This window comes from Triticum aestivum, chromosome 1D, assembly GCF_018294505.1.
Source record: "Triticum aestivum cultivar Chinese Spring chromosome 1D, IWGSC CS RefSeq v2.1, whole genome shotgun sequence".
Lineage (NCBI taxonomy): Eukaryota > Viridiplantae > Streptophyta > Magnoliopsida > Poales > Poaceae > Triticum > Triticum aestivum.
The window spans coordinates 483,754,837-483,782,309 of NC_057796.1; the positions used below are offsets into that span (position 1 = coordinate 483,754,837).

The 27,473-nt window shown below is 47.4% G+C and overlaps 1 protein-coding gene across 1 annotated transcript; it reads left to right on the plus strand.

Annotated features, from left to right (window-relative positions):
* Positions 1-5,051: 5,051 nt before the first annotated feature.
* LOC123177799 (uncharacterized) lies at positions 5,052-6,852 on the plus strand. Its single transcript, XM_044591317.1, has 2 exons — positions 5,052-5,941; positions 6,142-6,852. Exons 1-2 carry the CDS (start codon positions 5,211-5,213, stop codon positions 6,758-6,760), a joined length of 1,350 nt encoding a protein of 449 aa, XP_044447252.1. The 5' UTR covers positions 5,052-5,210; the 3' UTR covers positions 6,761-6,852.
* The last annotated feature ends 20,621 nt before the right edge of the window (positions 6,853-27,473 follow it).

The window sequence follows — 27,473 nt, forward strand, 5'->3', positions numbered from 1 at the left end:
CAAGGCGGCTGTTGGCTCTGTTTTACCTCCTGAACCCGGCGCAACCTACCACTGCCGGCCGATTCCAGAAGGATATGCTAGGGCGATGGTGGATGAAATAACGGAGGGATTTGAGGACCTCCAGCTTGACCACCCTACCGGTGAAGGGGAGACTCGGCTGGGTTTAGCTCTGAAGACTCCGTGCCTATGGCGGAAGGAGCTCATTAACCTTCCGAACTGGACGCCTCCGGCGAGTAAGGGCACTCCGCCGCCGCCTCCTCTTCCGGCGAGTGATCAGGGCACTCAGCCTCCTTCTCCGGCGCGTGGCGGCACTCCGCCTCCTCCTCCTCCTCCGGCGAGTGATCAGGGCACTCATCAGCCTCCTTCTCCGGCGCGTGGCGGCAGTTCGCCTCCTTCTCCGCCCGCGCCGGCGTGCCAGAGCAGCCAGCCTCCTCCTTCTCCGCCTCGTCAGCAAGGGCGGAAGAGACCCGCCGCCGCTCCGGCTGCTCCGGCGCGTCGTAGTCCTTCTCCTCCGCCTCGTAAGCAAGGAAAGAAGACAGCCGCAGCCGCTCCGTCTGCTCTGCCGGCGTCTAGCAGTACAGCTGCCAGAGGCGGGAGGCAATACAGATTCGGTCCTTCTCTGAAGACTCCAGAGAAGTTACCATACGAGAGGACCGAGGAGGAGAACGCGAAGATCGTGCGAGCCGAAGTGAAGAACTTCTTTGAAGGTGTGAAAGCAAAGAAACATCCACCTCCGGAGGAGAAGGTAGATCCGGTGAAAGCGAAGCGCACTCTGGATGCCCTGACAAAACCACCAAAGTCTCCGCCGAAAGGCAACTATGAGCGCATTATTGCAAAGACATTTGTCGAAGCGGAGCGGTCGGGAAGTACTGTCAGTGATCAAAGGTTAAAAGAACGACGAGCTGGGAAAAAAATTGCCCAGCTCGGCGAACAAGCGAACCAATCGTGCCCCCCGCTCAAGGTGTCTAAAGACATCGTCGCTAATGATCCGAGGATGGTGGCCGGTTATAGCAATCTTGGAGATTACCTGCCCGACGATGTACATTATGAAATCATGGAGGTGGACGAACACAAATACCATTACGGGAAGCCTCTCGTCAAAGATGAAAGATCTCTAACAACGATGATGCGAAGATTACATGATTGGTACATGAAAACCTGCAGAGAGTCTGATGGGATGAATACTTTGACGCTGAGAGTTAAACCGGAGCATGACCTCGTTGGAATTGAACTGCTGAATGTTCCATTTGAGGAGTTCTTCCAGTTTTTCAATCAAAAGGCCCTCGATAAATCAACGATCACTTGCTACTGTCTGTAAGTAGTACTACTTCTGTCATTAAGTCTCTCTATATAGGTCAGCTCTTTCATTGCATGTATTTATAATTATCCTCACTATATTATGCAGATTGAAGATCGCCGAATTGAAGAAAAGACAAATCGGTGATATTGGGTTCATTAACACAAATCTCATAGATGCATATACGGTTGAAAAACATGCCAAAGAAGCCGAGGCCAACTTGCTACGATCGTTGGTATTAAATCAAAACAAAGATATAATACTCTTTTCTTACAACTTCAAGTGAGTGTTACTGTCTTGTGCATATTCGGTTTCCTTTATTAGTCCAGGTTATGGTAATGTAATTGATGACTTATGCATGCATGCGCAGCTTCCACTATATTCTCCTAGAGATTAAGCTTGAGCAGGGAGTAGTAACCGTCTTAGACTCGAGACGAAAAGATCCCCAGGACTATGCGGACATGACTCAAATGCTCGAGAAGCAAGTTAAATCGATCATTATCCACCATATCAACAACTTTGTTCATTTCCTGATATCAAGTAATTGTTTTCTTTGTCTGGCAGGGTTTGGAGAAAATTCACCACAAAAGCTCCGGGACTGCCGAAGAAGCTGCAATTTAGACACCTGAAAGTAAGTACTATAGTAGCATGTTCCGCATATCTCCTAGTGATTCAAGCGCTAGTTTCATCAATACCATTTAGCATGCTTGCTATCAGTTAGATTGACACTCTATTTCTTGTAAAGTGGTTGTGGCCGGAACAAGGGAATGATTTCTGTGGATACTACGTTTGCGAGTCTATCCGCCACACGACCTGTGAGCGGGGCTACTCTGACGAACAATATGAAGTGCGTAAGCAATAATATTCACAATTTTATTTTATTACCATCATTTGTGTCGAGTTTCATTTATTCATATATATATATATATATATATATATATGTATGTATTGACCCCCTTCTTCAAATTAGATGTTTCGAATGCGGGATGAACTCCTAGCAGAAGATCGTATGCGAGCAATTCAAGAGGAATTGGCGGCATTCTTCCTTGACCACGTGATCGCTGAAAACGGAGAATACTATGTGGACCCTGTGTTCTTACAATTTAATTAGGAGATTATATTGTAAGAGATAATTATTGTATATATGTAGCCGATAGTGTCAGATAGATATACGAGAAATTGTTGTTCGACCAATCTCTCGGAGAAGGAGAGGTGGTCGATATCACTTCTCTCTGTATGCATATGTTCATGACGATCTTCTGTTTCCTTCATTTGCTTACTAGCTAGCGTGTCTAGTCCTCTCCATATGTATATAGTACGTAGCGTCGACCAAGCACGGAGATAAGAGAGGACACTTCTCTCTATTAATTAGCTAGCTAACACAATATATGAAACACCTAAATTAACCCCCCAAAACCCCCTAACCCCCGGCCCCCTTTTAAAAAAAACAAAAGCCCCAGCCCCTGAAATGCTGACGCGTGGATGCCTATTGGTTCCGGTTGGTGGCACCAACCGGGACCAAAGGCCCCCCTGCCTGGGCTGGCAGCAGCGGCCACGTGGAGGACCTTCTGTCCCGGTTTGTGTAAGAACCGGGACTAAAGGGTTAGGCCCCTTGTCTACGTTGACCGTTTCGAGACAAACCACACTTGCACGCGCCCGTGGCAGTGTTACAATATTGTTTTTAAAAGTGGGAATAAAATGTTCTCGGAATGTGATGACCCACAAGTATAGGGGATTGCAACAGTTTTCGTGAGTGGAGTATTCAGCCCAAATTTATTGATTCGACACAAGGAGAGCCAAAGAATATTTGTAAGTATTAGCAGTTGAGTTGTCAAGTCAACCATACCTGAAGACTAAATATCTGCAACAAAGTGATCAATAGCACAGTTGTCGTGGTTTTGTCACGGCAGATGTCCTCGTGAAAGGACTTAGGTGTGAGGCCACACAACTAGGTGGTAGCTTGAACGGGGTTGGTCGGAATCAAGAGACGCAAGTTTTACCCAGGTTCGGCCCCTTGCGATGGAGGTAAAAGCGTACATCCTACTTGTTTTATATTGATGATGATGATCTCGATTACAAGGGTGCTGTCTCGCCACCTCTATCTCGAGAGTTGTTGATTTGTCTATCTCTAATGACTCGTAACCTGTTCCTCTTGGGGTGCCCTGCCCCTCCTTATAAAGAGTTGAAGGGGTGGCTTACATGTAGAGTCCTAGTAGGACTAGGACTAGACTCTTCCCTACTCCAAGTAGGATACTAGTCTGTGCCTTCCGAGTTAGATGGACTCCCCTCTAGGCCGAGTCTACCCCAGGCCGGGTCTTCTCCTCTTGGGCGTTGCCATGAGTCGGCCCGCTGGGTCCTCCTGTAAGACGGTTTTAGCAGCCCTAAGGCCAAGCCGTATCTTGTCCTCTTGGGCTCATCGGCGAGTCTTGATCTTTGGGCTTACTTACCGGGTCATCCTCCACGGGGTATATCCCCGACATTAGCCCCAGGTTGGCGCAAATTTATTCATGTCAAGCTCCTGAAATAAGTATAATTAGTACATTTAAATGTCCGACTCACTCAAATAGCCGTCTTATTCAATAGACCGTTTCCTGGAAAGTTCCAGTTTTTTTGCCATATCAACAGGCCAGCTTCAAAATCAACTTGCTGACGCTGGTTCCTTGTAGAAAAATGTTGGAAAAATAACCCATCTGAAATTAAGTCTGCTTCCAGTACTTCGGCTTGATAAAAATATTAGAAACTAGAAATCCGTATGATATTGAGCCTCCTTTCAATGCTGCTACCCTTCCCTCGTCTGCGAACATCGAGCAGGTGATGCCTGTGAGTAGCATGACCATTGATCCAAATGTGTTGGCACCTACTCCAAACCCAGATGCTCTCTTCACGAAGGAACTTTGTGACTTGCTCGCTAGTGTGGAGATTGCTCGACCTGGTTTGGGCGGGTCGATTGCTTGCCCCTTGACGAGAACACCAATAAGGGGCAAACAAAAGAAGGTGGACAAAGGAGAAAATGGTGCCACAGGGAATGCATCTCTTGCTGCTTGATGGATGACCTTCGATCTCTCGTCCCGTCCTCTTGCATTGGGTTGTCGTTGTGGGTAGAGAGGTGTCAGATGTCTTGTGTCGAGGTGTTCTTGTCGGGGGTCTCTTGGCGAAGTAGCGATGTCAGGTTTTGTAGATGTTTTTTTCGAAGAGACTGGCGGGGTCACCTGTGCGGTTGTGGGTTTTCTTATCATGTGAGTAGTTAGTATGTGTTTCATTTGTATTGGTTTTAATCCGGTTTTCCGTAAATTAACTGGGCAATTATCTTCTTTTTAATTAATCGATGAGCCAAAACATTTGCCTCCGTTCGAGAAAAAGAGTATTTGAATGGTGGATGATCCTAAAGCATTTGATCCTCGACTGCGCCGGGCTTGTTTGTTGTGTTCGACTCGAGTCAAATATATGAAGTCATCACGCAGCTTTCACCTACTAGCACGTACGCATGACCTGCGGAAAAAAAAGGAAATATCTTAAAAACAGCCGGATGATTTGCGGAAGAAATCATCCGCCTCGCCCGCTTGCCACGTCTTGGTGGGACCATGCGCCATCCCATCTACTCCAGTACTTATCTTCAGGTCCAACGCGCGTGCCACTCATAAATGCATATAGCAGCAGAGTCGGAGAGTACAAGTTTTATCCGGTTTCGTGTGGTAATATAATAGGTCTAGATTTAAACGGGCGATCAAGGTAACCGGGTCATAGCAAAGTTCTCATGCCAACACGCAGGCAGGACCTAGGTATAACTAATCCATCATCGTTCCTCCCCCTCACCAAAACAAGTCCTCCTCGATCTCTCGATCGGAAGTTGCTCGGCCTAGTCCGCCCCCTCTCAAAGCCTACTCAACCTACGTCTACGTAACGGTGGGACATCATGGACATGGTGCACATCGACCTTCTGCTGGACATACTCCGCCGCCTGCCCCCGCGCAGCCTCGCCGTCTCCCGCTGCGCCTGCACGGCCTGGCGCGCCGCCATCGACCACCACCGCGCCGACCTTCTCCCGCTCTCCGTTGACGCCGCCGTCTACGACGAACGCAGCAGCGAAGAGCCAGCGAGGCTCTTCGGGCGCCCCTCCACCGCACGCCACATCACCAGCAACCTTGACTACCTCGCGGACAGCGGGGTAGACGTTCACGGCGTACAGGATCACTGCAACGGCCTCTTCTTGACCCACGGCTGGAACGATGAACTTAGGGTCAAGGTTGTCAATATCGCCACGCGGCAGTGGGCGCCGCTGCCCCTACTGCCGTGCGCGTGCTCATGGCCACCGGCCATGTGCGGGCGCTGCCGCAACAACCGCTACCTCGCCTATGACCCCACCATCTCACCACACTACAAGGTGTTGTACATCCCACGTATTCTCGCTGACACGACCTGCGCCGAGTGGCCGCCTACGCCGTATGTCATGTATGTCTTCTCTTCAAGGACAGACCGTTGGAAGGAGACGTCATTTGTTCGAGAAGGTGACGCTGCTGCCGTTGGAACCGTTGACGATGTAAACTCCTGTAGCCTTGATCCTGATGAGCACATGCACTACGCCGCTTATTGGCAAGGGTCCCTCTACGTTCCTTCCCCGCGCATAAAGGATGATTTTCTTTTGAGGTATGTATGTAATGTGTTACTCTCACGCTCACACACTCGACAATGCATGGTTACTTTAGTTTTATTTTTGTCAATATAATTTGATTAATTCGTTTGAGGTATTACTCACCCTCAGACACTTTGATTTATTCTTCTTAGTATATTATGTAAAAAGAAATAATTCTGGCAATTAATCTTAAGCGGTGATTATCTTCTTACAGAATAAACTTGTCGAGTGACAAGTACCAGCTAATTAAGTTGCCAAAAGGACGAGTAAGATCACATTTTCGTCTAGGCAAATCGAAGAAAGGGGTCTATTGTGTAGTGAATACCAATGAGCGATGCACGTTTCGAGTTTGGTTTCTTCATGAATCGTGTGGTCTGACAGACTGGGTTTTGAAGAATGAAATCAACCTTGAGCCGGCATTTACTAAAAAAGATTGGCACTGTCGACCATGGATCCCACAGCCGCCTGAGCATATCCAGTTGTTGTTGAAGAGTAATATCAACCTTAAGCTTGCAGATGAATACAACGAAGCAGTAGCGAAAGATGGTTTTGATTGGGACTCTGACGACGAAGATCTTGTTAGCATTACAGACTGGCCTAAAAAGTGTGATGCTTACATTGAAGGCCCTTATTGTCTTGGTTTTCATCCCTATAAAGAAATTGTCTTCTTTAATGAAAGAGGGGTGTGCCCTTGTTCAATGGTAGCCTACCATTTAAACAGCTCAAGGATACGGTACCTGGGTAATATGAGGTCCCGCTGCCGCTATTCAATGGAAGAGGTTTCTTTTGCGTACACACCATGTTGGATGATGGACTTACCTGGAAGCAACTAATAGCCGCCATGTGGTTGAAGTATTTCGTTTTTAGATAATCTAAATATTTTTCAGCGAGGATCAATGTGAGCGACAATATAATGTCTTATTTAGTTTTTCATGGTACACTTTTTTGTAGCGGTGCTCGTATGTGATTGATTTGTGGTGCTGGTGGAATCAAGTCAATTCTGTTATGCCACTATTTTATTTGTTTCTCCGTGCATCTTTTCTACATACCTTGATCTGTTATTCCCTTTTTCATTTGTCTGCCTATGCACCGTTTCTAGGTAGCGTGGTTTTATTCAATGTTAAGGAGGCGCTCACGTGTTTCCGTTTGGTTCATTAAAGAACTCTTTTTTCAATGCAAGTTACACCTCATTTTTTGATCCATGATGTTAACTATTTCAGAAATAATCGTTTTGAAATCATCGTGGACATTCTATATGATGTCTTATTTCAGAAATAATCGTTCTGAAATCAAGCAACACACTCACACATGATGCATCACAATAATGCACACAACAACTACATAAATTCCCTGAGTAGTACAAGTGCATAATAAAAGAAAAAAGACAAAGAACAGGACAGAACATCTACTTCTAGAGTACATTTGATCAGCAAAGCATTCAGAAATATAAGGCAGGAACATAGTTTTGTAACAGAACTGCATATATAAAAGAACCAAAAACCACAGGTTGTGTACACCTAGTTCCAGAGAAGAAAAAGACAGTGCATTAGAAGGCAGTGAGTACCTTAAGGTAGTGGGCTTTACGGTGAACACTGGTGCGCTATCACCACCAGCACGCTCTCAAGGTCACCGATGTTCTCTTTGCAGCTGCAGATCGTCCTTTGTACCGACATAAGCCTTGCTTTATCACCTGGTTTACCTTCTTACCTGAGAGATCACAAAAAAGAAAGATAAATAAAGTTATTATGGATAATTTCTTAGCGCAATGTATTATTTTATTGGTCGATTAGTTTCCCATATTCATACTATGCCTAATACAACAAAGCAAAATATGATTCATGCTTCTTTAGAAGCAAACCACTCAACACGTTTATATGGAAAACTAGAGATCATTGTATCTACGTATTTAAAAATTTCAAAATATATGAGTATAATAGACAATGACCTATGGAGGATAATCACAAAAACAACTTTTATTATTATTTAGTATTTCAAATTATTTTAACAAGTGAGGGAAGTTGGTGAACAAAAACCAAATTTTAGAACTACCACTTCCAATTTGTTGATATTAATACCCCCAAGACTAGGGTAAAAATGATTCTACAATTAAAGGAGGTTTGACTAGGAAAAACCAGATTGTTAATTTGGACTACTACTTTAAATTGTTGATGGGCATGTATATCATCCATAACAAAACGATTGTCACTAGAATCAGATTTATAATTATGGTGTGGAGATGCCATTGGCATGCTTACCACAAAAAAATCAATAGAGCACAAACATGAAGCATATTAAAAATATATATGAGATTTAAGTCCTTCTGTGTCAATTTACATAGAAATTTTGAAAATTCAAATTCCAACATCAATTTGCATGTTAAAATTCGTTTAATGTCGAAAAAATTCAAGATCAACCCATAGAGAGAGACCTTAATTACCTCAAATATATATAGGGCCCGGTGCACTTGTTCCCGAACTCCCCGAACCTGTGCAGGAAAAAAACACACACCCACTCTTCCACCGCTTCCCCTCGATCCCCATGTTGGAAATATGCCCTAGAGGCAATAATAAATAGGTTATTATTATATTTCCTTGTTCATGATAATCGTTTATTATCCATGCTAGAATTGTATTGATAGGAAACTCAGATACATGTGTGGATACATAGACAACACCATGTCCCTAGTAAGCCTCTAGGAGACTAGCTCGTTGATCAATAGATGGTTACGGTTTCCTAACCATGGACATTGGATGTCGTTGATAACGGGATCACATCATTAGGAGAATGATGTGATGGACAAGACCCAATCCTAAGCCTAGCACAAGATCGTGTAGTTCGTTTGCTCAGAGCTTTTCTAATGTCAAGTATCACTTCCTTAGACCATGAGATTGTGCAACTCCCAGATACCGTAGGAATGCTTTGGGTGTGCCAAACGTCACAACGTAACTGGGTGGCTATAAAGGTGCACTACGGGTATCTCCGAAAGTGTCTGTTGGGTTGGCACGAATCGAGACTGGGATTTGTCACTCCGTGTAAACGGAGAGGTATCTCTGGGCCCACTCGGTAGGACATCATCATAATGTGCACAATGTGACCAAGGAGTTGATCACGGGATGATGTGAGTTACGGAACGAGTAAAGAGACTTGCCGGTAACGAGATTGAACAAGGTATAGGGATACCGACGATCGAATCTCGGGCAAGTAACATACCGATGGACAAAGGGAATTGCATACGGGATTGATTGAATCCCCGACATCGTGGTTCATCCGATGAGATCATCGTGGAACATGTGGGAGCCAACATGGGTATCCAGATCCCGCTGTTGGTTATTGACCGGAGAACGTCTCGGTCATGTCTGCATGGTTCCCGAACCCGTAGGGTCTACACGCTTAAGGTTCGATGACGCTAGGGTTATAGGGAAAGCATGTACGTGGTTACCGAATGTTGTTCGGAGTCCCGGATGAGATCCCGGACGTCACGAGGAGTTCCGGAATGGTCCGGAGGTAAAGATTTATATATGGGAAGTCCTGTTTTGGTCACCGGAAAAGTTTCGGGTGAAATCGGTAATGTACCGGGACCACCGGGAGGGTCCCGGGGGTCCACCAAGTGGGGCCACCAGCCCCAGAAGGCTGCGTGGGCCAAGTGTGGGAGGGGACCAGCCCCAGGTGGGCTGGTGCGCCCCCCCACCAAGGCCCAAGGCGCATGGGAGAGTGGGAGGGGGCAAACCCTAGGTCCAGATGGGCCTTAGGGCCCATCTAGTGGGGCGCCTCCCCCTCTCCTCCCCTTGGCCGCCCCCCTTGATGGGATCTAGGGCTGGCCGCCTCCTCTTGGGGGTGGAAACCCTAAGGGGGGCGCAGCCCCCTTCCCCCCTATATATACTTGAGGTTTGGGCTGCCATACACACATGAGAACGTCTCCTTTCGACGCAGCCCTACCCCTCTCCCTCCTCCTCCTCTCCCGCGGTGTTTGGCGAAGCCCTGCGGGATTGCCACGCCCCTCCATCACCATCACGCCGTCGTGCTGCTGCTGGATGGAGTCTTCCCCAACCTCTCCCTCTCTCCTTGCTGGATCAAGGCGTGGGAGACGTCACCGGGCTGCACGTGTGTTGAACGCGGAGGCACCGTTCTTTCGGTGCTTAGATCGGAATCAACCGCGATCTGAATCGCTACGAGTACGACTCCCTCATCCGCGTTCTTGCAACGCTTCCGCATCGCGATCTACAAGGGTATGTAGATTCACTCCCCTTCCCCTCGTTGCTAGATTACTCCATAGATTGATCTTGGTGATGCGTAGAAAATTTTGAATTTCTGCTACGTTCCCCAACAGTGGCATCATGAGCTAGGTCTATGCGTAGTTTCTATGCACGAGTAGAACACAAAGAAGTTGTGGGCGTCGATGTTGTCAATTCTTCTTGCCGCTACTAGTCTTATCTTGTTTCGGCGGCATTGTGGGATGAAGCGGCCCGGACCGACCTTACACGTACGCTTACGTGAGACAGGTTCCACCGACTGACATGCACTAGTTGCATAAGGTGGCTAGCGGGTGTCTGTCTCTCCCACTTTAGTCGGAACGGATTCGATGAAAAGGGTCCTTATGAAGGGTAAATGGAAATTGGCAAATCACGTTGTGGTCATACGTAGGTAAGAAACGTTCTTGCTAGAAACCTACAAACCACGTAAAAAACTTGCAACAACAATTAGAGGACGTCTAACTTGTTTTTGCAGCATGTGCCTTGTGATGTGATATGGCCAGAAGATGTGATGAATGATATATGTGATGTATGAGATTGATCATATTCTTGTAATAAGAATCACGACTTGCATGTCGATGAGAATGACAACCGGCAGGAGCCATAGGAGTTGTCTTTATTATTTTGTATGACCTGCGTGTCATTGAATAACGCCATGTAAATTACTTTACTTTATTGCTAAACGCGTTAGCCATAGAAGTTGAAGTGACCGTTGGCGTGACAACTTCATGAAGACACAATGATGGAGATCATGATGATGGAGATCATGGTGTCATGCCGGTGACAAGGATGATCATGGTGCCCCGAAGATGGAGATCAAAGGAGCATGATGATATTGGCCATATCATGTCACTATTTGATTGCATGTGATGTTTATCATGTTTTGCATCTTATTTGCTTAGAACGACGGTAGCAAGTAGGATGATCCCTTATAATAATTTCAAGAAAGTGTTCACCCTAACTGTGCACCGTTGCGAAGGTTCGTCGTTTCGAAGCACCACGTGATGATCGGGTGTGATAGATTCTTACGTTCGAATACAACGGGTGTTGACGAGCCTAGCATGTACAGACATGGCCTCGGAACACACGCAATACACTTAGGTTGACTTGACGAGCCTAGCATGTACAGACATGGCCTCGGAACACGGAGGACCGAAAGGTCGAGCATGAGTCGTATAGAAGATACGATCAACATGGAGATGTTCACCGATCTTGACTAGTCCGTCTCACGTGATGATCGGACACGGCCTAGTTAACTCGGATCATGTATCACTTAGATGACTAGAGGGATGTCTATCTGAGTGGGAGTTCATTAATCAGACGAACTTCATTATCATGAACATAGTCAAAAGGTCTTTGCGAATTATGTCTTGCGCTTTAAGTTCTACTGGTTTAGATATGTTCCTAGAGAAAATTTAGTTGAAAGTTGGTAGTAGCAATTATGCGGACTGGGTCCGTAAACTGAGGATTGTCCTCATTACTACACAGAAGGCTTATGTCCTTAATGCACCGCTCGGTGTGCTGAACCTCAGCGTCGTCTGTAGATGTTACGAAACATCTGACATACACGTTTTGATAACTACGTGATAGTTCAGTGCGGTTTAGAATTGTGGCACCCAAGACGTTTTTGAAACGTCGCAGAACATGTGAGATGTTCCGAAGACTGAAATTGGGATTTCAGACTAGTGCCCACGTCAAGAGGTATGAGACCTCTGACAAGTTTCCTAAGCCTGCAAACTAAGGGAGAAAAGCTCAATCGTTGAGCGTGTGCTCAGATTGTCTGAGTGCCACAATCGCTTGAATCGAGTGGGAGTTATTCTCCCAGATGAGATAGTGATAGTTCTCCATAGTCACTGCCACCAAGCTAGTAGAGCTTCGTGATGAACTATAACATATCAAGGATAGTTATGATGATCCTTGAGCTATTCGCGATGTTTGACACCGCGAGAGTAGAAATCAAGAAGGAGCATCAATTGTTGATGGTTAGTAGAACCACTAGTTTAAGAAGGGCAAGGGCAAAAGGGATACTTCATGAAACAGCAAGTCGTTTGCTGCTCTAGTGAAGAATCCCAAGGTTGAACCCAAACCCGAGACTAAGTGCTTCTGTAATAAGAGGAACGGTCACTGAAGCAGTACTACCCTAGATACTTGGTAGATGAGAAGACAGGCAAGGTCGACAGAAGTATATTGGATATACGTCATATGAATGTGTACTTTACTAGTACTCCCAGCAGCACCAGGGTATTAGATACCGGTTCGGTTGCTAAGTGTTAGTAACTCGAAATAAAAGCTGCGGAATAAACGGAGACTAGCTAAAGGTGAGATGACGATATGTGTTGGAAGTGTTTCCAAGGTTGATGTGATCAAGCATCGCATGCTCCCTCTACCATCGAGATTTGGTGTTTGCGTTGAGCATGATTGGATTATGTTTATCGCAATACGGTTATTCATTTAAGGAGAATAATGGTTACTCTGTTTATTTGAATAATACCTTCAATGGTCTTGCACCTAAAATGAATCTCGATTGTAGTGATACACATGTTCGTGCCAAAAGATGTAAAATAGTAATGATAGTTCCAGATACTTGTGGCACTGCAATTTGAGTCATATTGGTATAGAACGCATGAAGAAGCTCCATGTAGATGGATCTTTGGACTCAATCGTTTTTGAAAAGATTGAGACATGCGAACCATGTCTATTGGTATATATGCATGAAGAAACTCCATGCAGATGGATCGCTTGGACTCACTTGATTTCGAATCACTTGAGACATGCAAATCATACCACATGGGCGAGATGACTGAAAGTCCTCGTTTTCAGTAAGATGGAACAAGAGAGCAACTTATTGGAAGTAATACATTTTGATGTATGCAGTCCAATGAGTGCTGAGGCATGCAGTGGATATCATTATGTTCTTACTTCACAGATGATTTGAGTAGATGCTGAGAATATTTACTTGATGAAACACAAGTCTGAATTATTGAAAGGTTCAAGTAATTTCAGAGTGAAGTTGAAGATTGTCGTGACAAGAGGATAAAATGTCTATGATATGATCATAGAGATATCTGAGTTACGAGTTTGGCACACAATTAAGACATTGTGGAAAGTGTTTCACAATTAATACCGCCTGGAACACCATAGTGTGATGGTGTGTCCGAACATCATAACTGCACCCTATTGGATATGGTGCATACCATGATGTTTCTTATCAAATTACCACTATCGTTTATGGGTTAGGCATTAGAGACAACCGCATTCACTTTAAAAGGGGCACCACGCAATTCCGTTGAGACGACACCGTTTAGAGAAACCTAAGTTGTCGTTTCTTAAAAGTTTGGGGCTGCGAGCTTATGTGAAAAAGTTTCAAGCTGATAAGCTCGAACCCAAAGCGGATAAATACATCTTCATAGAAAACCCAAAACAGTTGGGTATACCTCCTATTTCAGATCTGGAAGCAAAAGTAATTGCTTCTAGAAACGAGTCCTTTCTCGAGGAAAAGTTTCTCTCGAAAGAATTGAGTGGGAGGATGGTGGAGACTTGATAAGGTTATTGAACCGTCACTTCAACTAGTGTGTAGCAGGGCACAGGAAGTTGTTCCTGTGGCACCTACACCAATTGAAGTGGAAGCTTATGATAGTGATCATGAAACTTCGGATCAAGTCACTACCAAACCTCGTAGGACGACGAGGATGCGTGCTACTTCAGAGTGGTACGTGATCCTGTCTGAGATATCATGTTGTTGGACAATACTGAACCTACGAGCTATGGAGAAGCGATGGTGGGCCCATATTCCGACAAATGGTTAAGAGCCATGAAATCCGAGATAAATGGATCTTTGAGAAGAAGACGGACGTGGACGGTAATGTTACCGTCTATGAAGCTCGACTTGTGGCAAAGAGTATTTCCACAAGTTCAAGGAGTTGACTACGATGAGATTTTCTCATCCGTAGCGGTGCTTAAGTCCGTCGGAATCATGTTAGCATTATCTGCATTGTGAAATCTGGCAGATGGATGTCAAAACAAGTTTCCTTACCAGTTTTCGTAAGGAAAGGTTGTATGTGATACAATCAGAAAGTTTTTGTCGATCCTAAGGATGCTAAAAGGTATGCTAGCTCCAGCGATCCTTCCATGGATTAGAGCAAGCATCTCGGAGTCAGAATATACACTTTGATGGAGTGATCAAAGTTTTTGGGTTTATACAAAGTTTGTTAGAAACTTGTATTTACAATAAAGTGAGTGGGAGCGCTACAACATTTCTGATAAGTATATGTGAATGACATATTGTTGATCCGAAATGATGTAAAATTTCTGGAAAGCATAAAGGGTTGTTTGAAAGGAGTTTTTCAAAGGAAGACCTGGATAAAGCTGCTTACACATTGGGCATCAAGATCTATAGAGATAGATCAAGACGCCTGATGATACTTTCAAAGAACGCACACCTTGACATGATTTTGAAAGAGTTCAAATAGATCAGCAAAGAAGGAGTTCTTGGCTGTGTTACAAGGTGTGAGTATTGAGTAAGACTCAAGACCTGACCACAGCAGAAGATAGAGAAAGGACGAAGGTCGTCCCCTATGCTTTAGACGTAGGCTCTATAGTATGCTATGCTGTGTACCGCACATGTAGTGTGCCTTGCCATGAGTTGGTCAAGAGGGTACAATGGTGATCCGGGAAAGGATCACATGACAGCGGTCGAACTTATCCTTAGTACCTAGTGGATTAAGGAATTTTCTCGATTATGGAGGTGGAAAGGAGTTCGTCGTAAAGGGTTACGTCGATGCGAACTTTGACACTAATCCGGATGACTCTGAGTAGTAAACCGGATTCGTATAGTAGAGCAATTATTTGAAATGGCTCCAAATAGCGCGTGGTAGCATCCACAAGATGACATAGATATTCGTAAAGCACACACGGATCTGAAAGGTTCAGACCCGTTGACTAATAACCTCTCTCACAAGCATAACATGATCAAACCAGAACTCATTGAGTGTTAATCACATAGAGATGTGAACTAGATTGTTGACTCTAGTAAACTCTTGGGTGTTGGTCACATGGTGATGTGACCTGTCAGTGTTAATCACATGGTGATGTGAACTAGATTATTGACTCTAGTGCAAGTGGGAGACTGTTGGAAATATGCCCTAGAGGCAATAATAAATAGGTTATTATTATATTTCCTTGTTCATGATAATCGTTTATTATCCATGCTAGAATTGTATTGATAGGAAACTCAGATACATGTGTGGATACATAGACAACACCATGTCCCTAGTAAGCCTCTAGGAGACTAGCTCGTTGATCAATAGATGGTTACGGTTTCCTGACCATGGACATTGGATGTCGTTGATAACGGGATCACATCATTAGGAGAATGATGTGATGGACAAGACCCAATCCTAAGCCTAGCACAAGATCGTGTAGTTCGTTTGCTCAGAGCTTTTCTAATGTCAAGTATCACTTCCTTAGACCATGAGATTGTGCAACTCCCGGATACCGTAGGAATGCTTTGGGTGTGCCAAACGTCACAACGTAACTGGGTGGCTATAAAGGTGCACTACGGGTATCTCCGAAAGTGTCTGTTGGGTTGGCACGAATCGAGACTGGGATTTGTCACTCCGTGTAAACGGAGAGGTATCTCTGGGCCCACTCGGTAGGACATCATCATAATGTGCACAATGTGACCAAGGAGTTGATCACGGGATGATGTGAGTTACGGAACGAGTAAAGAGACTTGCCGGTAACGAGATTGAACAAGGTATAGGGATACCGACGATCGAATCTCGGGCAAGTAACATACCGATGGACAAAGGGAATTGCATACGGGATTGATTGAATCCCCGACATCGTGGTTCATCCGATGAGATCATCGTGGAACATGTGGGAGCCAACATGGGTATCCAGATCCCGCTGTTGGTTATTGACCGGAGAACGTCTCGGTCATGTCTGCATGGTTCCCGAACCCGTAGGGTCTACACGCTTAAGGTTCGATGACGCTAGGGTTATAGGGAAAGCATGTACGTGGTTACCGAATGTTGTTCGGAGTCCCGGATGAGATCCCGGACGTCACGAGGAGTTCCGGAATGGTCCGGAGGTAAAGATTTATATATGGGAAGTCCTGTTTTGGTCACCGGAAAAGTTTCGGGTGAAATCGGTAATGTACCGGGACCACCGGGAGGGTCCCGGGGGTCCACCAAGTGGGGCCACCAGCCCCAGAAGGCTGCGTGGGCCAAGTGTGGGAGGGGACCAGCCCCAGGTGGGCTGGTGCGCCCCCCCACCAAGGCCCAAGGCGCATGGGAGAGTGGGAGGGGGCAAACCCTAGGTCCAGATGGGCCTTAGGGCCCATCTAGTGGGGCGCCTCCCCCTCTCCTCCCCTTGGCCGCCCCCCTTGATGGGATCTAGGGCTGGCCGCCTCCTCTTGGGGGTGGAAACCCTAAGGGGGGCGCAGCCCCCTTCCCCCCTATATATACTTGAGGTTTGGGCTGCCATACACACATGAGAACGTCTCCTTTCGGCGCAGCCCTACCCCTCTCCCTCCTCCTCCTCTCCCGCGGTGCTTGGCGAAGCCCTGCGGGATTGCCACGCCCCTCCATCACCATCACGCCGTCGTGCTGCTGCTGGATGGAGTCTTCCCCAACCTCTCCCTCTCTCCTTGCTGGATCAAGGCGTGGGAGACGTCACCGGGCTGCACGTGTGTTGAACGCGGAGGCACCGTTCTTTCGGTGCTTAGATCGGAATCAACCGCGATCTGAATCGCTACGAGTACGACTCCCTCATCCGCGTTCTTGCAACGCTTCCGCATCGCGATCTACAAGGGTATGTAGATTCACTCCCCTTCCCCTCGTTGCTAGATTACTCCATAGATTGATCTTGGTGATGCGTAGAAAATTTTGAATTTCTGCTACGTTCCCCAACACCCCAACCTCCCCCGATCTCGCCGCCACCCCCCGCTTCCCCTGCCTCCCGGCGTCGCTGCCACCCGCTTCCCCTGCCTCCCGGCGCCGCCGCCACCCGCTTCCCCTGCCTCCCGGAGCCGCCGCCCCCCCGCTTCCCTTGCTTCTAGGAGCCGCCGCCCCCTGCTTCACCTCCCTCAAGGCGCCGCTGACCCAACGGTGTGAAATTGAAGTGTGTCTGCTGGGAGGACGGAAAGGAACTGCTGGCTGAGATTCACAGAGGAATGTGCGGCTCACACATTGGATCAAGGGCATTAGTTGGGAAAGCATTCCGGCAAGGATTCTATTAGCCCACAGCCCTCCAAGATGCAGTTGAGCTCTTCACGACATGTGAAGCCTGCCAGTTCCATTCCAAGAGAACACACCTGCCTGCCCAAGCTCTATAGACAATCCCTTTGTCATGGCCCTTTTCGGTCTGGGGGCTCGATATCCTCGGCCCCTTCCCCCGAGCATTCGGGGGCTTTGACTTCTTGTTCGTTGCCATCGACAAGTTTACAAAGTGGCCGGAAGTGACTGCCGTGAGGAAGGTGACTGCCCAATCAGCTATCAAGTTCTTGAAAGAATTGGTGTGTCGTTTCGGAGTTCTGGCAAGGATCATCACCGACAACAGCACCCAGTTCACAAGCCACGCCTTCATGCAATATGTTCAAGCCCTCGGATGCAAGAACTCATTCGCTTCTGTGGCACATCCCCGGAGCAATGGACAAGCCTAGAGGGCGAACGCTGAAGTGCTTCGTGGACTCAAGACAAGAACTTTCGATACGCTGCAGAAGCACGGCAGGAGGTGGATCGAGGAGTTGTGGGTAGTTCTCTGGTCCCTCAGAACGACACCTAATCGAGCTACGGGGCAGACTCCCTTCTCTATGCTACACTAGTAAGCAACTTGAACATAGAGTTCAGGCTGTAGTCCATAAAGTCAAGGCCTAGTCAACTTGGTTCCACAGGAAGCTTTTGTGCAGCACACTTTGACAGGTGATCAGCTATGGTGTTTTCTGCACGTGGCACGTGCTCTATTTGCAACCCATCAAATCGCTCCTCCAACCTCCTTACTTCCTCAACGTGTGCTTCCATCAATGGGATTTGGTAATACTTGTTGACTTGTCTCACTACTAGCTGTGAATCTCCTCTTCTTGATTCCCAATTCCGCTGCAATCCTGAGCCCGACAAGGAGCCCTTCATACTCAACTGTATTGTTGGTGGCGTCTTCCTGGGCAAAGTGCAATTGGACGACGTACTTCAGGTGCTCCCCTGAGGGGGCAACAAGAAGCACGCCAGCTCCTGCACCTTGCAGGGAAAAAGCACCATCAAAATACATAATCAATTCTTGGGGTGATTCCTTGCCGGGGAGAGCTGTTTCTGTTGCCTCCTCATCAAGGGTTGGCGTCCATTCTGTGATAAACTCTACCAATGCCCTGCTCTGAATGGTTGAAGTGCTCTCAAACTCCAAACCAAAACTGGATAACTCTAAAGCCCATTCCACTATTCTGCCAGTAGCCTCAGGGTTTCGGAGTATCCTATGCAACATGAAACGAGTAACAACCGTGATCTCATGGGCTTGGAAGTAGTGGCGCAGTTTTCTTGAGGCCATGATGAGGCCAAAGATCAACTTCTGCACACCAGAGTACCTCGACCTAGCCTCTTGTAACAAGGAGCTGATGAAGTAAACTGGGTGCTGCACCACTTTCTTCCTTGCCGCGTCCTTGGGGCTGTTCTCGTTACCGTGCTTACTGCTGTCCAGTTCCTCTGCTGACTCTGCCGCGACCCGGCCACTTTCCACATCTCCTGCTTCCCGCTATGCTACCAAAGCTGCACTGACCACTTGGTTGGTTGCTGCCAAGTAGAGCAACAACAGCTCTCCGGGTTTGGGCGCAACCAAGGTGGGCACTGATGACAGGTAGGTCTTCAACTCTTGCAAGGCTGTTTCTGCTTACGGGGTCCATTTCATTAGTCCTGCCTTCTTCAAAATTTTGAAGAACGGCAAGGCACGCTCGGCGGACTTGGAGATGAATCTGCTTAGCGTGGCAACGCATCCCGTCAACCGCCTTATATCCTGTTGGAGATGAATCTGCTTACCAGGTTTCTTTTGCGTACACACCATGTTGGATGATGGACTTACCTGGAAGCAACTAATAGGTGCCATGTGGTTGAAGTATTTCGTTTTTAGATAATCTAAATATTTTTCAGCGAGGATCAATGTGAGCGACAATATAATGTCTTATTTAGTTTTTCATGGTACACTTTTTTGTAGCGGTGCTCGTATGTGATTGATTTGTGGTGCTGGTGGAATCAAGTCAATTCTGTTATGCCACTATTTTATATTTGTTTCTCTGTGGAAATTAAGGGGAGGGAGGAGGCCCACACGTGGAAATGTTGGGGAGGAGATTGATTGCATTGGAGTCCGTAGGTCGTATGCGTAGATTGATTATGTAACTTTAGCATTTTTTAACAACATTAATTGTAAGATGCTCCACTTAGTCCAAATTTTGTCTCTCTTACACTTGTGATTTGATCTAGAGGCTAAATTTTTGTTCCACAAAATTCAAAAATTGTTTGCTCGGGTCATAATTTTTTACTCAACTTGTATTCTTTTTTTTGCAGGGATACTCCACTTGTGTTCGTTATTTGTTCCATGAGCGTTGAAGCTTTTTGTCCGAGAAGGCCCCAAATTTTGTTTTTTAGTCGCGCGTTTAACCATTCTTCCACTTGTAGCCAGTGGCGGCAAGGGGGGTCTTCCCGAGAATCCTCTGGAACACAAAAGAATTTGGTCCCAAAAAATTACTACATGTGTTATACCATGAACATTTTGCCCACAAACTCAAGTCCAGCCAAAACTGGCACACACACACGCGACAGCCATACACCAAGATAGACACAACTGACTGGTGTCTAGTTAGGCGGGTGAGCAGCTGAGCACCTCGTCTCCTACTGACCCCCCCCCCCCCCCCCAATTCCCAAATCAATACCCATTCCCCAACCTAGCTGAAGGCGTCGGCGGCAAGCAACTCCAGGTCCGGCGGCCAGCCCTGTCCCTCGGTCCCTCCCTTCCCCTCTAGCCGGCCATCTCCCTTCCATACACTCGGCCTTCAGCCCTCCCCTCCGAGTCCGACCCTTTCGGCCTCTCCTCTGCCATGCGCACAATAATATGTTGAACTACTTCAACAAGTCTACGTGTAAGATATCCAGCATCTGATGTTCGCACATCAGTATCTACAACCCCTTTGCGGGCTCCACCTTCGGCCTCCCTGGCCCCCTGCAGGCGCCCAACGCCCTCCACAATGGATGGCTCACCTCCGGCAGTCCGGCCTCCATCGCCGTCGACACAGTCTACATCCACCAAGGTATTCTTTGCCTATGCTTTTAAAGGTTTAGCAATTTGAAGAATCTATGCGAGCTTTCAGTTCTGATGGTTGAGTCAAGAAAGAATGAATAATATTAAATTGTTTACAAACTTCTTAAGTTGGTGCTCATTCATCCGGTGGCCACTGCTAGAGTTGAGAGGGTTTTTTCCTCAATGAAAACGTGAAGAATCCACTAAGAAACAAAATGAGTGATGCATATTTAAACAATTGCTTGGTACATTTCTTCAAGCAAGTGAGGGATGAGGATGTCATCAATCTCTTCCAAAAAGGGAGTTTCTTAATTGTTAGAGATATTGCAACAATGATATTTTGCTACTAGGTCATTGCTTTATTGATGTTGCCATCTTACTGTACATTTGTTGTTCTATTATATTGCTTTGGAAAATAAGATTGTACATTGACAAGAATACCCAGGAGCAAATTCCTGGCTCCGCCACTGTAGTTGTAGTCGTGATTTGTTCCAAGGGCGCGGTTTCTTGTACCACTTGGTCCACAATTTTGTTACAAGCGAGTGTTGTGACTATTGTTGGTCAAAATTATTTGTAGTAAAACATGCTTACTAGTGCTAATCGGCTAGTTTCTTATAACATTCTACAAAGTGCCACAAATTCAGATGTTAGCAATCATTCACACACCTCATCAAAGCAAAGGTTTACGACAGACAATTATTAAGCATCTTAAATCATCTTTCCTACGATCGATAGAGAATATAATTCAGTAAGCACATCTGAATTAAGCAGTCGATTCTCTTTTTTTACTTCGTTGTTCACTAACCAACACGGGGAGTTCGCACTACACGGTTGGATCTGTCCACTATGAGCCTAACACGATTTTGTGCAGTAGGCCATGGTCAGAAACTGGTTCTGTGGAACCACTGAACAAAAGAGGTCCGGCTTGCCTTTCCTGATGATCCTCTTGGCCTTGTCCGCCTTGAGACCGACAACACCTGACCATGAGCACCACTGGTATTTCGTCATGTCTGTGTTGGTTGACCGCTTTATTTTTTTCCTTGCGTTGCCTCGTTCAACCTACACAGTCCGTGGGTCAAGTTAAACTCTGGGCATCCCGCTGAATTTCCGCGCCAACTCAGATTTCGGGTTAGCAAAACCAAAGTGCTTCGTAACTAATATGGTCCTCTAAATAATGGGTACATACATCGCTCGTATATTTTGCTCTTGTGATAGGAAAAAATCTATCTACATCCCACATATGTATATATAAATCAAAGGAACAACTAAACCTAGGTACTGACTGAGCTGGGTCGGATTTTGTGCTGGGCTTTGCAAATCCCGACCTTGTAATCCGAAGCCCATGCCTTACCTAACCAACGGCCCAATTTATTTTTTTTGCAAATTTAAATAAAAATAGACCTATTTTTGGAACCAAATAATACCATGTTATACCTAGTTTTCTTATAATATCCCAAAAACATGGTTTACTCGGCTTTTCCCGAGCTTTGGGTTAAGTCCAGCTGCATGTGGGAAAGTGAGGCCTGAGCCCTACCCAGATGCTGGGCTTGTTGGGCCGACCCATGTCGGAGTTTAGGAAAAAACGCACATGATTGCTTATATTTTCGTAATTCCATGAACAAATCATACATACCTTCTCTTTTTCCGATTCCAATGATGATGCGGTAACTTCGGCAACCAGATTCGACTCCTTAGCTTCAACAAGGTCTGACACTACTAGAAAAAGGCTTACTAGTGACGCATCAGTTTTGCATACTAATGACGCACTACTGGTGCGCCACTAGCACCACGCCACTAGTATTTTTTACTAATGACGCACCACTAGTGCGCCATTAGTATCTGGTATACTAATGGCGCACCAGGCAGTGCGCCATTAGTATAGGCCACGGTGCGCCATTAGTAAGCCTCCCAGGGGGCCATATTTACCCATGTGCCTAGCCATACTAATGGCGCAGCGCGTGGTGATGCGCCATTAGTATCCTTTGGGCATACTAATGGCGCACTGCATGGTGATGCGCCTTTAGTATCCTTTGGCATACTAATGGCGCACTGCGGTGTGATGCGCCATTAGTTGTATATTAGGGATTTTTTTTCTTTTCTGATTTTTGCACAAATTACAAAATATATTATTGGACAGAATATAAGCAGCACCACACAGCAACAGCAGATTCATCAAATACAATAGAAGATTAGTCTCCGAATACAATTCATCATATTAGTCTCTGAATTCAAAAGACCGAATAAAGATAGAACATTACAAGTCTCGAGACCGCGAGTAGCGAGTTTGTCTTCACATTACAAGTCGATATCGATCATCTAAACTACCATCACATAGAAGAGAGCTGCGGTCATCACGATGAGCATCATCGCGATGAAACTGGTCTTCATCCGGTTCCTCCAACGCTCCCTCCTCTCTCCCGCTAGATAGCGCGCATATCTAGATTCCGCCTCCGCCCTAGTGGTGTACCCTTTGTAACTGTTACCGCTGAAACGGTGAACCTGTCTCTGACACTCCTCCCAGTCGTCGTAGACTCCGGGAACCTTACCCTTGTACACGACATACGACGGCATCTCTATGCACTAGCCAAACAACAGACAATACATAAGCAATATATAAGTATGCAACAAAAGGATCGGAAGAGAAAAGCAAGACATTAATAGCACGATTCATGGTCCTACTAATAAATAGCATCGATTACATCTAAGTTGAACGACTGTCCAAACCAAAGAGACATACAAGTTCATTAAAGTTTAATTACAACAAGAGCTAATCAATGTTTCAGAACTACACATAGCATCACTACTTTCGACTCGACTCATGGGACCGGAGCGTGGATGAAGCCGCCGTCTGTCGTGATGGTCATGAAGTCGCGGGCGTTGTCAGCCTGCATTTGTTGCATTGTGTCTATCTCGCTGTTGGATGGTTGAAATTTGAGGTAGAACTGCCTCGAGGTACGAAGGACATCTTGATGGATGATTTCTGCAAACTCCGACTGGATGCGAAGAATTCTTGTCGGATGTCCGCGTCCTGGATTGCCGCCAAGCTTGCGGCCCAATCTTTGAGATTATTTGGTAGCAGAAGGTGATTATGGTCCCGTATGATCGCCCGCATGTGATGGAGGGCGTAGTAGGCATCCTTCTGACCGCCAGGCGGCTGCTTGACGCAGGGGAACGTCGTATTGTGGGTGAACACGTGCATGCCGTACCGACGAGATGGCCTCTTAAAGGTGCCTCCAGATGCGGCGTAGCCGGGGAGAGCATCATCAAGAACTTTCTTGATATTTGTGTAGTCTATCTTGGAGTGACGGTCAGGGTCGAAATACGTGGCCATGGAATATTTCGGGCTTAAGAGGATGAGTGTGCAATGTGTGTCATTGCACAGAACACAGAATGTTAGAAAAAAAGAACGATCGAAATCTAAGAAATCATATGTTACGGGGCGGTTAGGAGATGACTTACTCGGGAAAGTAAGGCACGAGGAAGTTATCCTTATCTGGGTTTGCCAGAATGACGCCTTCAAGGTGTGAACTCGTGACTTGCCGGTCCCCAGCGCTGCCCAAGATCTTGGCACGCATGTAGAAGGGGTCGACTATCACAATGTCCGGGGTCTTGTCTCTAATGATCCGCATCTCCATACTCAGCGAGAACAGCCGAACGAAGGTGTAGTGCAGCGGATGAAGGTTAAGCATAGCAAAGATGTCATCAAACCGCAGGACGATCGTACCCCCGACGGCGCTATCCACAAAGCCCTTGCCCTCTGGCACCTTGGCCACGAAAACCGGGTATGCCACATCATTCTCTCTGAGACGCCGCTTCTCCAAAGAAAGAACACTGTCATGGAGACTCCGCATAGCACCGGTTGCAGCATTGAGCATATTTGTCGGTAGCATCGGCCTACCCGCCACATGCACCCTCCTCGAGATATCCTTAGGTGAAGGTGGCCCGTCCTGAGCATGGATCGTACTCGGTGCCGGCTGGCTCGCACTGGCGCCCTTGTTAGTCTTTCGTTTCCGTCCCTTCTTCCTGATCAGCTGTAATGGGGTCGAGTTCTGCTCACAGACCGCCTTCTTGAGCGTGTTGGGGCTGATAATATTTGGCACCTCAGCTATCTGAGGCTCGGTGAAGGCGGCAGCTGGAGGCGTCTCCTGAGAACTGAACGCCAGACGACGCCTGTTGCAATTGGGTTTCTCCGCCGTACCAGCTAGATCGCGGTCGTCTTTTTCAGGGTTGGGTTCTTGAGAAGGAGGCCCGCAGAACTCGTCACCGTACCCATGTTCGGCAAAGTACTTATCGACGTTGGAAAATGTACCGCCGTCGTTGTCGTCGTCGTCCGGATCCTGTGCCATATGCATGTCCGGATCCTGTGCCATAGGGATGTCCGGCATGTCCGGTAGCGTTGCGGCGTTCTTTCCATGGCTTGGCGCTGGCACGACTGGCGGTCTTGTCTGTGGGGTGGTGTCCCCCGCCCCCAAACGAATCTGGCTCTTCGGCCAAAGCAGGGGCCAGCTTACACAGGCGCTGAGGGTCATCACATCATCTTCGTCGGCCCCAGCGGGTCGAATCGGAGGTAACAACTCGTCGCAACCTGGCAGCACCCGAACCAGTTCAACCCTATACAAGGTGGGTGGCATCGGATTACCGTGGAACACGCGGTTGCCCGGTTGAACGATTCTGCCCTTGGCGACATCGACCAACTCGCCGCCCACGAAGTGCAGGAGAGTGCAAGGAACATCGGTGGCGCCCTGCGAAAACATGTAGGGCGCCAGGGATGCCCAGTCAAAGGCAAGGAGATGAAGTCATCGGCCGAGAGGCTTAGTTACCGTGATGCCGTCGAGCTCGGCTAATGTCGAGGCACCGCCAACGGCGGGCGTCCGCGTGCAACTGACGGAGGGGCCGCTTGCTGGCGAGGTGCCGGGCGGCGTACACCCGGGTGCATTAAGGTCCAATGCCCGTGCCGGCGCCGGAGACACGAATACCGCCTCCGCCGGAGACACCAATGGCGCCGCCTGCGTGTTGTGCGAGTTGCTGGCCGTGAAGCTGGGAACCGGGGGAGGCCCCTGTTGGCCGCCCGCAATCCACGTCGTCAGCCCCTGAATCAAGGTAGGCACAATGGTGGTGAGCGTCGTTCCCAGTTGTTGTTGCACTTGCTCTTGGACAATCTTCGGAATCCGCGCCACTTGTGCCTTGAGTTCTTGAACCTCGCGTGTCGTGGAATTGTCACGGCAGATGTCCTCAAGCTAGGACTTAGTCGTGGAGCCATCGCCGCTAGGAAGCTTGAAGGGGTTAACGGGACAAGGAACATGAGGGTTTATACTGGTTCGGCCCCTTACGGTGAATGTAAAAGCCTACGTCCAGTTGAGGTGGTATTGATTAGGGTTTCGATGACCAGGGAGCTTAACTGCTATGCCTGGCTCTCGATGAGATCTTTCTTGTCCTTAAACCGCTGTCGGGTCGTCCCTTTATATAGAGAGGTTGACGCCCAGCAGCTCTCAGAGTCCCGGCCGGCTCATAAAAGTGTCCGGCTCGGACTCTCAACTATTCTTGTTTTACACTACAAGTCTCGCCATACGGCGGTTTATCACTACGGGCCTTAAGCCGTCTCCGGGTCTTAAGCCCATCTTTGGCCCACCGTCTTTAAGCTTGGCGCCGGCTTCAAGTGATGACCCTTATGAGTAACCCGGCCCTTTCTGGCGGGTGACTCTAAGGCTTATATCCTCAACATTAGGCCCCAGATTGATTTGAGCCGGCTCGTGTCAATCTTCAATTCTTTCGACAGAAAATCTCCGGCTTAGAATTGTGTGAAGGCCATAACCCGGCGTGACGTCATCCTCTGGACCCCGGGTAATCCGCCGTGACGTCATCTTCCATTAAGTCCATTTTTTATTCCACCAGATCCGCAATGGATCTTATCTTTACTGCCATCCCGAAAATCGAGGCGCCTCTCGGGCGAGATAACCGCGCCGTGGCCTCCTCGTTTCTCGCGCCCACTTATGAGTCTGGCCTTATAAATAGCCCGACCCTCGGGTCTTTCTCATTCTCCCCCTTCTGTCGTCTCCTTCCTCTCGCTGCTCCGTGCCGCTCGAGCTCCGCCGCCGCCGCCGCCGCAACAGAGCTCTGCATCCTCGTCGTCCTTGGCCGCTGCATCACCCTGAACCGTCCAGAGAACCGCGGCGAACCCCTGCATCCGTAAGTTCCTTCCTCCTTGTAGGATAGATCTACGTTAAGCTCCTGCTGTTCTTCCCGTTCTTCGCCGTCGCACACGAGTTCCTGGTAGTTTTCATTTTTACTGCCTCTCCTTGATCTTAAGACAGTATAGAACCAACGCGGCGGCTGTTTATCACCCATTTCAAATGCAAATAGATCCCTTTTCACTGCATAAAGGCTCCGTTCGAGCCCAAGAACTTCCTTTGCATCTGTTTTTAGGTCTAGAAACTTTCCTTTTTGCCGACCGTTTTGATCCAAATTATTTACTACAACGTGTGAAACCTGTTTTCACCACACTTAGTAAAAAACTGCACCCGTTAAGCCATGGCGGTTTACATTTCTGGTTTAAAGAAACCACGCACTGTAGAACCTTCCGGCTCAAAGGAGGCCATGTGCCATAAAACTTTCCGGCTTATCTGTGACAAGGTCGTAGACAATCGAATTACTCTTAATACCTCCAGCGGCTTAGATAACCCGATGCACCTAGATATATGTCATTAGTCCCCTCCATAAGCCGCCACTTTAACATTGAACTGTAAATTTCCTCCGGCTTATAATTAAACCGGGCGTGTTTCCTTTTATCATAGGCTTCCGACTTTCACCATGCCTCCCAAAGCTCCCAAAGCTCCCATCACTTGCAATTGGATGAGGTCCAACGTCACCGACGAGACCTTAGCGGACTTTGTGAAGTCGGGTTATCTGCCCAAGAAGGAAGTCATGTCCTACCGTGCCCCCGACCCATCAGAGGAGAGACCACAGCCAAAGGACGGGGAGGTGGTAGTTTTTGCGGATCATATGAGCCGGGGCTTCGCAC

Bases quoted from the DNA above. Each gene is read 5' to 3' on its own strand.
- LOC123177799 (XM_044591317.1), top strand. From the start codon at position 5,211: ATGGACATGGTGCACATCGACCTTCTGCTGGACATACTCCGCCGCCTG. The intron at 5,942-6,141 runs GTATGTATGTAA...ATCTTCTTACAG, and splicing joins AAGGATGATTTTCTTTTGAG to AATAAACTTGTCGAGTGACA.